The 11,600-nt window shown below is 42.9% G+C and overlaps 1 protein-coding gene across 5 annotated transcripts in view; it reads left to right on the top strand.

The window, feature by feature from the left end:
• Positions 1-11,600, top strand: part of LOC142582953 (lysine-specific demethylase 8-like) — a 110,245-nt gene that overhangs the window by 2,572 nt on the left and 96,073 nt on the right. For 4 of the 5 annotated variants that reach the window (XM_075693142.1, XM_075693126.1, XM_075693116.1 and 1 more), the window contains exon 3: positions 10,868-10,996. The exons of the other annotated variant lie outside the window; for it this stretch is intronic. In XM_075693142.1, coding sequence (XP_075549257.1) covers positions 10,868-10,996 — 129 coding nt within the window. The remainder of the gene's footprint in view (positions 1-10,867; positions 10,997-11,600) is intronic. 5 annotated transcript variants of the gene reach the window in all.

The raw sequence follows: 11,600 nt of genomic DNA, 5'->3' as shown, positions 1-11,600 counted from the left end.
AAGAATGAATTAATCTTATAATTAATAGCTCTAGAGCACAATGGCTTACATGAGTCTGGTCTATGTTTAAAGGTCAATTGTGGCAATCTTTTGCAGTTAAAAGACAATAGTTAAAAGCTCGAAATTAGGTTTCGAGCTTTTAATATCTAACATGCTTAGATGGGCAAAAGCTTAATTGAACACTCAGGGTGTCTACCAACCGGGAAAACAGGGAATTCTCAGGGATTTTGAATAGTCTGGAAATACTCAGGGAAAACTGGGGGAATTTTTGCTTCTATCAGGGAAAATTTGCTGTAATTTTATCGAAAGGGAATGAAGGTCGCGATAACGCTAGCTGGCTCAAGTAAAACAGAGGAATCGTAACGAATCATCGTTGACGCCGTGTCGACGGCTGGAGGAGTTGCCATTTTAGAGTCAACGACCGACTTCAGGATGTCCGACGGCTTCGCACACCACCACGTATACCATAGGGTCAATGTATAAGAACGTCTGAAATTTTGGACGCAAGAACCTTTCGCTGTCTGATTGTCCGGACTTCTTGCCGTGACCGCTGGTCCGAAACGGCATTAGTCAAAGCCACCACCTTCAATTTTGAGTATCTCACCGCCTCGAACCGGTGCCATCACCGCAGAAACGCCAGTCGTAGCTGCTTCGACGTTCGTGATTAAGTTTCTTGCTGTTTGGTACCGTGTTCTTTGTTGAAAAGGATTCACCGCTGTCAGCAATGGTACCGACTCTGCCTTTCTACCCGCCGTGGTTGCTCAGTGGCTATGGTGCTGGGCTGCTGAGCACGAGGTTGCGGGATCGAATCCCGGCCACGGCGGATGCATTTTGATGGTGGCGAAATGCGAAAACACCCGTGTACTTAGATTTAGGTGCACATTAAATATATATATATATATATATATATATATATATATATATATATATATATATATATATATATATATATATATAAGAAAATTATCAGTCATAGCACTCGTAGTACAGCCAGCCCTCTGGGCCGTTCTCTTTTCGAAAGTAGTCATATTAGGGTTATTATAATTAGACAAAAGTATTTCGCTCTTGTGAGCAGCACACCTTGGGATAGTTACTCGGGCTAGCTTCCCACGCTAAGCGTGCCGCGCCCGCCTCGCACCTGCTTAAGCTTTTCCTAGTCTCTAGAGCCGCTCGAATCCGCTTGAGTCCGCTCACTTCAAACTAAACAATGTCCGCGCAACCTTGGGTGATTGGAACGCACGTGATCTATGCCCGGCCGGCTGAGAAGGAGGCTTTGAACTGGCCACGGCGCTCCAGGTCTCGGTAAGGTGCCTGGTGTAGTCTCGTGCGGACGCGATCCTCTCGGTAAGTGCGGAGATTATCTTATATTCCCTCATCTTTTAAAATGTTCAATACTTAGCATTTCCCTCAGAAACTATACTTAGTTCAAGGGAATTTTCCATGTCTCAGTAATTTCTCTTGTCGTATTCGAGTGCTGATTGCCATGTTATCTGTTGATAACACAACTTTTTCTCAAGTCTCTAAATTTATTAAGGCAGTTTTTCACGTGCGTACCATGGCCACGCATGTTTATATCTCCTTCCATTTCTCTACCGCGGGTGCGCTTTAGAACCACGGCGCTGCAATTATGCTCGAGTAATTTTCCTTTTACTTTTCTTTTATTTTCCTCCCTTAAACTCGCTCTCTTAACTACTACACGCAGAAACAAATGAACAATGCTCGCATTAGATTCCATAAGTAAGAAATATATATATATATATATATATATATAGAAAATAATCAGTCATAGCACTCGTAGTACAGCCCTCTGCGCCGTTCTCTTTTCGAAAGTAGTCATATTAGGGTTATTATTATTAGACAAAGGTATTCCGCTCTCGTGAGCAGCACACCTTGGCATAGTTACTCGGGCTAGCTTCCCACGCTAAGCGTGCCGCGCTCGCCTCGCACCTGCTTAAGCTTTTCCTAGTCTCTAGAGCCGCTCAAGTTCCCTCTCATCGACGAGCGGCCATTTTTCCAAGAATGTATGCCTTCCAACCATCGTGGACAACATCAGTCTCTTTCCACGTAAGTACGAGGCTCTGGACAGGAGCTATGCCACTTCAATGTAACCTGGGGCCTGACGGACCAACCGACTGAGCTATCTCTTCGGGCAACATCCAAGGGTCACGAGTTCAAATCCCCTGTTCTCTTCCTTCTTTTGTTTTGCTTTTTCTTTAAATTTCTTTTCTTCTAGTTTATCACTATATCAGGGAATTGCATAGCTTCGCCACGACCGTCCGCACGGGGACCCTTTAAAAAAAAATCTCTTCTATTATTTATGGCCACTCATGTGCAGGTCATAATAAACTACCAGGCCTTTCCAATTGAGTGCCATCTGTGCGGTTTAACCGACATCAGATTGGTCGACCTTGACTGATCAAAGAAGGCACCACTGTAGGTTAAATGAGGTGTACAACTCCTGCGGTGGCGAAGAGGTAGAGTATCCGCCTCGCGTGCAAGAGGACCATGGTTCGAATGCCGGTGCCGCGCAATTTTCCACCGAAAAAAAAAAAAAAAAAACCACGTGTTGATAAAATTGCATAAACAGGCCTGGAGTGCGGCCAGATCCCGGTGACCAGAACTGGATAACGCACTCTCTCACCAGAGCAGGATTGGCCACCCTAGTGCAGTACTTGGCCACAACCTCCTATATGAATACAACAATCAAACCCCGGCCCTCAGTCCCCAGCAACTGCGAAGCGACTGACCACGGCGGCGGTCAGACCTGTGACGCAGCAGAGGGTGCTAAGAATCCCTGGCTCCAGACAGGCCACCATTGGAATCTGAACCTGGCAATGTTTAACGTTCGAACGTTATCTAGTGAGGCGATTCTAGCAGTGTTATTGGAGGAATTAGAAGGTAGTAAATGGGATATAATAGGGCTCAGTGAGGTTAGGAGGACAAAAGAAGCATATACAGTGCTAAAAAGCGGGCACGTCCTGTGCTACCGGGGCTTAGCGGAGAGACGAGAACTAGGAGTCGGATTCCTGATTAATAAGGATATAGCTAGTAATATACAGGAATTCTATAGCATTAACGAGAGGGTGGCAGGTCTTGTTGTGAAACTTAATAAGAGGTACAAATTGAAGGTCGTACAAGTCTACGCCCCTACATCCACTCATGATGACCAGAAAGTTGAAAGCTTCTATGAAGACGTGGAATCGGCGATGGGTAAAGTCAAAACAAAATACACTATACTGATGGGCGACTTCAATGCCAGGGTAGGGAAGAAGCAGGCTGGAGACAAGTCAGTGGGGGAATGTGGCATAGGCTCTAGGAATAGCAGGGGAGAGTTATTAGTAGAGTTTGCGGAACAGAATAATATGCGGATAATGAATACCTTCTTCCGCAAGCGGGATAGCCGAAAGTGGACGTGGAGGAGCCCGAATGGCGAGACTAGAAATGAAATAGACTTCATACTCTGCGCTAACCCTGGCATCATACAAGATGTGGATGTGCCCGGCAAGGTGTGCTGCAGTGACCATAGGATGGTAAGAACTTGAATTAGCCTAGACTTGAGGAGGGAACGGAAGAAACTGGTACATGAGAAGCCAATCAATTAGTTAGCAGTAAGAGGGAAACTAGAGGAATTCCGGACAGAACAGGTATCCAGCATTAACTCCGGAAGAGAACCTTAGTGTTGAAGCAATGAACGACAGTCTTATGGGCATCATTAAGGAGTGTGCAATAGAACTCAGTGGCAACTCTGTTAGACAGGATACCAGTAAGCTATCGCAGGAAACGAAAGATCTGATCAAGAAACGCCAATGTATGAAAGCCTTTAACCCTACAGCTAGAATAGAACTGGCAGAACTTTCTAAGTTCATCAACAAGCATAAGACAGCTGACATAAGGAACTATAATATGGATAGAATTGAATATGTTCTCAGGAATGGAAGAAGCCTTAAAGCAGTGAAGATTAAAACTAGGAATGGGCAAGAATCAGATGTATGCGTTAAGAGACAAAGCCGGCAATATCATTACTAATATGGATGAGATAGTTCAAGTGGCTGAGGAGTTCTATAGAGATTTATACAGTACCAGTAGCACCCACGACGATAATGTGAGAGAGAATAGTCTAGAGGAATTTGAAATCCCACAAGTAACGCCGGAAGAAGTAAAGAACGCCTTGGGAGCTATGCAAAGGGGGAAGGCAGCTGGGGAGGATCAGGTAACAGCAGATTCGTTGAAAGATGGTGGGCACATTGTTCTAAAAAAAACTGGCCACCCTGTATACACAATGCCTCATGACCTCGAGTGTACCGGAATCTTGGAAGAACGCAAAGAAAATCCGAATCCATAAGAAATGGGACGCCAAAGACTTGAAAAATTATAGACAGATCACCTTACCGTCCGTTGCCTACAAAGTATTTACTAAGGTAATCGCAAATAGAGTCAGGAACACCTTAGACTTCTGTCAACCAAAGGACCAGGCAGGATTCCGTAAAGGCTACTCAACAATAGACCATATTCACACTATCAATCAGGTGATAGAGAAATGTGCGGAATATAACCAACCCTTATATATAGCTTTCATTGATTACGAGAAAGCTTTTGATGCAGTCGAAAGCTCAGCAGTCATGGAGGCACTACGGAATCAGAGTGTAGATGAGCCATATGTAAAAATACTGAGAGATATATATATCGGCTCCGCAGCCACCGTAGTCCTCCATAAAAAAAAGCAACAAAATCGCAATAAAGAAAGGCCTCAGGCAGGGAGACACAATCTCTCCGATGCTATTCACAGGGTGTTTACAGGAGGTATTCAGAGACCTGGATTGGGAAGGATTGGGGATAAGAGTTAATGGAGAATACCTTAGTAACTTGCGATTCGCTGCTGATATTGCCTTGCTCAGGGGACCAATTGCAATGCATGCTCACTGACCTGGAGCGGCAAAGCAGAAGGGTGACTCTAAAAATTAATCTGCAGAATACTAAAGTAATGTTTAACAGTCTCGGAAGAGAACAGCAGTTCACAATAGGTATCGAGGCACTAGAAGTGGTAAGGGAATACATCTACTTAGGGCAGGTAATGACCACGGATCCGGATCATGAGACTGAAATAATCAGAAGAATAAGAATGGGCTGGGTGGCGTTTGGCAGGCATTCTGAAATCATGAACAGCAGGTTGTCACTATCCCTCCAGAGAAAAGTATATAGCAGCTGTGTCTTACCAGTACTCGCGTATGGGACAGAAACCTGGAGGCTTATGAAAAGGTTACTGCTTAAATTGAGGACGACGCAACGAGCTATGGAAAGAAGAATGATGGGTGTAACATTAAGGGATAAAAAAAAGAGCAGATTGGGTGAGGGAACAAACGCGGATTAATGACATCTTAGTTGAAATCAAGAAAAAGAAAAGGGGGGAGGGGCATGGCAGGACATGTAATGAGGAGGGAAGATAACCGATGCTCATTAAGGGTTATGGACTGGATTCCAAGGGAAGGGAAGCGTAGCAGGAGGCGGCAGAAAGTTAGGTGGGCGGATGACATTAAGAAGTTTGCAGGGACAACATGGCCACAATTAGTACATGACCGGGGTAGTTGGAGAAGTATGGGAGAGGCCTTTGCCCTGCAGTGGGCGTAACCAGGCTGATGATGAAAGAACCCCAGGTGGTCAAAATTTCCGGAGTCCTCCACTACGATGTGCCTCATAAAGTGGTTTTGGCACGTAAAACCCCATAATTTAATTTTTTGCCCGCCTTTCTGGTCCTGGCGATTGGCATCAGAGCTCCGAAAGCACGACGTGTTGCATAATGCCGGGTCCCGAAACTCAGCTTTGCCTCAGTACAGAAATGTTACGCGGTGAAGCATAACAAGTGTGGGAAGGGGCAATTGTCACGGGACACAGTACGTATTCCTTAATTGTACATGCGTGCACCCGCCGTCTCCTGTCATAGTACGAGCACCGATATGCCTACTAAGTGTACTGGCAGTCCTTCAGAGCTTTTTCGGATGTGTCTGTGGTAATTTTGAGGCCTCAAGGTCAGTAAAAGACATACATTCAATTTTTTGTCATCCTCCCTTTTTCGAAATGCCCGGTTTTTCGGACGTTTTCGCGGCCGCTAGGGAGTCTGAAAATTGGACGTTTACTGTACAACTATCCAAGAGGATGCTTCAAATGGTCCGTGGGGCAAACATGCGGCGGAAGGACGAGAACAAAAAGGACCTACACATTGAGGAATGAACAGGAAAGGACGCGTGCCACCACTTTGAAGGAGCTTGAGCTAAAAAAAACGAAGTGTTGGCTGACGCTTAGATGCAGGTTTCCCTCATCGAAACCAAAATAAAATCTTTAAATCAGGGAAGTGCAACACTGAGCCGTTTTGTGGGGGCTGAGAGTATGTCAGGACAGTTGTGGTTGACTTAATTACCAGCTGTTGAGAGAGAATCTCATTTGTGACAAAGTTTGGGCCTCATACCAATGAGCTTGCTGTCAGTTGATAGAAATAGTTCGTATTTGGAAATATTTCATTCGGTATGCAGCTCCATATTCGTATTTGAGAATGTTCAACTCGATTTGCAGTGGGTTTTACCATTCTTTTCGAAGGTATTTTATTCACTGTGCAGTTTACTAACCCCCTTCCTTTTTTTAAATAAAATAAGCGTTTCTCCTTACTATTCAAACTGGATGAAGTCATTTTTATTTTTTAACATGCTCACTAGAGAGGGATAGCGTTGGGCAACATGGTGCGAGGCTGTCTTAACATAAAACAAAGTTCTGTTTCACTCAGTGAATTTTGCAAAGGCACTCGGGAAAAACCTGGAAAACTCTGGGAACTTGGAAATGTCAACTTGGTAGACACCCTGACTCTGAATGGAAATAATAATAATGATATGCTGCCATCATGTGATTATGATCTCATAATATTATGCTGCCATATGCCTAAGAACAATCTTCTGGGACTTTTCTAAAACTGTCTGTCTGAAAGTTTACTATCATGAAGAAACATAAGCAAAAGGTGCGATGTCTCACTCCTAATAACCTTGTATCCTTCTGGGAGCACTAAACATCGTACAGTTGAGCCTGGATATAACAAGCAATTTGTCGCATGAAATTTGTTTGCTATGTCAGAAGTTTGTTATAAATAAGGTTTGCCTCCATACTACCAGTTAGAAACAGAATAAGGTGTAGAAAAGCCGCTTTGACTTTGACTTTGACTTTATTGAAATTTAGACAATATACAGTTGTCCGGGTGAATAGGGCTAAAGGTGACACACGTGGTCACCTGACTAGGTCCTAGACACCCTGAATTCACGCAGGCACACTTTCGACATGGTAAGTTGCGAAGTACAATTTTTTTTTTTTTACAGGAAGATTATAACAATTCACATACAGCAATATACATACACTGTACATTCAAATCAATCTAATAAATTATGTATAATACCTACAAACATGTTCACTTGACCAAGAAAAGAAAAAAACAAAGCAAGGAATCCTAACTGGATCTCCTATACGACAAAAGAAAAATGTTCACATGACAGATATGTTCACTTAACAAAAAAAGAACAAAGGAAACAAATTTCTAACTGGTTAATACACGATTTAAGAAAAATCTCTTTACCCGCCGTGGTTGCTCAGTGGCTATGGTGTTGGGCTGCTGAGCACGAGGTCGCGGGATCGAATCCCGGCCACGGCGGCCGCATTTCGATGGGGGCGAAATGCGAAAACACCCGTGTGCTTAGATTTAGGTGCACGTTAAAGAACCCGAGGTGGTCAAAATTTCCGGAGTCCTCCACTACGGCGTGCCTCATAATCAGAAAGTGGTTTTGGCACGTAAAACCCCAAATATTATTAAGAAAAATCTCTTTGCCTGGTTTCGGAAAGCAGGCAAAGAGGAACAGTTTTCCATGAAGTCTATCAGAGCAGGATAAAGGTTTAACACATTAGGAATTTGCCAATTTAACAGTAGTGTCTCGTAATTCGTCCTGCATTTAAACTTGATGAAGTTGGTTCTCCTAAACTCGTAGTGGGATTCATGTTTGATATACCTCAAAGAGAAGAGTTGTGGATCAATTTTGAAATCTGAATATGCAAGCTCTGATAGTCGCAGTTTGTATAGTGATTCAATGTCCAGGATGCGATTCTGCGAAAAATATACAGATGTTGATTCACGTTGTGGTAGATTTTCAATAAAGCGCACACTTTTTTTCTGTAATCTTCTTATTCCCAAAATAAAGGTGCACTGCATTACACTGCTGTTAATTGGTGATTGAAGTTTGTTTCAGTAATGGTAGCCCAATAGTGGGGTGTAGTCCTAGGTCAAGTCCCTCGCACATACTAAATGCTTGAACGAAGCCGCACAGCTGTGATTGCCTGTGCAGCATCACAGTTGTGGCAGTGCATGTATGAGCCAAGACGGAAAAGTAAATAAATAATAAATAAAAAAATAATATTGAAAAGTTAGGCATGGCACCGCACTGATTAAAGCCTGACCCTCATGGAGCGAATGTCCCTGACAAAGTTTTCATGTAAAAAAATGTAGCGACACACGTCATTGCGTTTTCGCTTCACTGCCCTTCATGCAACGATGCAGTGGCGAACGCCGCCAAGCCGCTGTCAATGTGGCCAGCCGTAAGGCAGGAGGTTACTGTTTTTTAAATGTAACCCACAGTAAATTTTAGCGCTAATGTTGTGAGAGTTAATAACGTCGTAACTTATATTCGTGTCACACGGGCATTTGGAAGGCCTTCCAACCGATAGTCAATTGACTCAAAGGTCAAGTTCGAGCTGCTACACGGGTGGTTTTGAAGGCCGCTGAGTCAATAGTCTATCGAGTCAACGGAGCACCCTACAACTCTATCGAAATCTCGATGGCCTTTGAGCAACGGAAGCGGAAACAGCGCGAACATACCCTCTCATTCACAGTGTGCTCGTACTCACGGTTAGAAAGAACAAATCAAACCAAATGCTCTAAACATACTATATATGAGTGTTATTCATTATTCAATAAAGTGTTTTTTCCACTTGACATGCGCGAACACACACCAAAACGGCAGCCGCATCGAGCGGCGCAAACGTTGCCGCAGTTTTGCTACTCAATTTAAAAACTAAACATATAGGTATGGCAATGTATAAACAAACATAAATGAAATAATAGTGCTTTTAAATGGTTTTAATGTTGTTTAACTTTTCTTGACATGAAAACGAAAATAAAGATCCACAGCGCCACACAATTTTGCAAGAAACGCCTGACCCACTCAACGGCCTTTCAAAAGTGCCATGTAGCAGCGCGACAACTCCTTTGAGTTCAAAGACTCCTTCAAAGGCCGTTGACTGGAAGGCCTTCCAAATGTGCCCGTGTGACACAGGTATTAGTGCTTGAAAATTATTCTGCAGTTATTTCTTCTACTTTTTATGTGTGGCTATTCTCAGCCCCCAGAAAGCATAGAAAACAGCTTAGCTCTGCCAACATGTGGCATGTGCTGTGGAGACACAATGCAATCTTCTCCTCTACCTTGGCTCGTTGAGATGCTGTCGCGCTGTGGTTTATTACATCTTTTGTAACCGAACTGAGCAGAGTGCCAGGCCACGATAAGTGAATAGCTCTCTGATAGACTCCTTGTAAAACATTTTGTGTGTAGAGAAACTGTTTGTAGTATTTGAATGTTCGCTCTAAGTGGGATCATCATATGTGGGCTTGACTTGCCACACTTGTCTGAAAATCGTCTTCTCTGTAGGGTGTTGCATAGTTCCTTCTGATTTATATTATAATGCCAACTGGACCATATAAAGTGCTCCACATTGTATTCTGCATAGAATGAGGAAAGTGTGCTTCCAACTATTCTGATCCAAAAATGTAGTGTAGTGGGCTTGTCTCTTGATCAAGCACAAATTGTGTGCCACAATACACACAAAGTGCCTCGAGCAGCCAGTCATGCAGCAATTTTTCGTGTATTTGTGGGCTTCTTTTGCACTTGAAAAAACACTTTTATGTAGCATGTATTGAGCTACAGAAAGTTGTATCAAGGGTTTTTCATGTTGCTCTCCAATTTTCTCAATGACACTTTTCAACTAATTATAATATTTGAGAAGTTAATTCATAAGACTAATATAATTAGGCAGAATGGAAAAAACAATCTGTGTATCTCCAAGTGACGGCAATCAACATTACCTTGGTTCTGTCCAGCTACGTGACATTTGCATATTTTTGATGTTTGGCTTGAGTTGCGTGGGACACCCTAAATTATGCATACATTCTGTTGCTTTGGAATGGTGACCATTTTTCACCGGATTGCCACTGCTATCGATCAGATGCAGTATCTGCTCGATGCGCCTACTGTATCTGAAGATTCTTTAAAGCTGTCATGGATTCTCTAGTTGTAGAGCCTTGTCTGATCACATGGCATGTGTGATGTGAATGCTGTTGTCCATTCTCGAATGTAAGCGAGCACAAGCAATTGTTCTGGAATGTGCTGTGATACATGTAGAAATGCCAAAGCCACATGACTCTGAGTTCAAATTTTGAAAACCGACTTTGCTTGTTGCTGTTGTTGTGCTTTTAGTGTTACTTGTATTCTGGGCACAAGTTCGTCAAATAAAAAAGTTAGAATCATGACTCAGAGTTTTGTCACTGTCTAGTTGTTCATCATCACTACAGCATAACATATAGTGAAACTGGAGTCAGGCCTGAGCTGAAGCTTCCTCTTAGCTTATTTGTATTACATGAAATGGCACCCAGGGTTTGAACATGAAAGAATTTTCGTTTCTTTGAAACAACTTCATCAAATATCCCAAAATAATGATATTCTGATTTCTCTTTTGGCTTAAAAGTTGTGTATTATAAGTAGTAGTAGGCTGTTAACATCCCTGTAATTGCTTTCAGGATGTCCTGAACACTTGTGACATGGGTCTTATTATGGGTGCTCCTGTAATGGGCAATATACTAACGAAGCTTGCCAGTCGAGTGCATAAGGAATTGCCAGAGCTGATTTCGCCTGCACTTCTTGAGAAGGTAGGTATTTTTATTGCCTTCTCGCAGCCAACCTATGCTGCTGCTCCTTTTGTGATGAGCACATTTGGTAGTGCACTTTTCTTTTTTAAAAAAGTTATAGCATTGTATGTGTACTTGTTGCAAGAGACTGCTTAACCCCAACCCCTCCTTTTTCTTTAACCATACACAAGGCATGCTTATTAGGGCTTGACATGCTGGTTTGCACTGAAATATGCATGCAGGGTCCAAAGGTGCATTTGTATCCTTTGGAATAGCTCAGCGGCTGTGGCGTTGCGTTGCTGTGCACGAGGTGATAGGTTCGACCCGGGGCGAGGCAGCCACATTTCGATGGGGATGGGATGCAAAAAATGCTTGTGTACTGTGGTTAAAATTATACTGGTATCCCCTATCACAGTATGCCTCATAATCAGGTCATGGTTATGGCGTGTAAAACATCAGAGTCTTGTTGTTAAAAATGTGTTTTTCAAATGCTGATATTTTTTCTTTCATTTCTTGCTAACTTTTGCTCACATTCAGTGCTATCTAAATTTTCAGCATTTTCATGTTTGCTGTAACTAATATAGATCAGAAAGAAAAAATATATGTGGTACCCTACGACGGCTGT

The sequence above is a fragment of the Dermacentor variabilis genome, chromosome 1 (genome assembly GCF_050947875.1).
Source record: "Dermacentor variabilis isolate Ectoservices chromosome 1, ASM5094787v1, whole genome shotgun sequence".
Lineage (NCBI taxonomy): Eukaryota > Metazoa > Arthropoda > Arachnida > Ixodida > Ixodidae > Dermacentor > Dermacentor variabilis.
The sequence above is the reverse complement of the archived record's forward strand: the minus strand, read 5'-3'. Positions and strand labels throughout refer to the sequence as shown.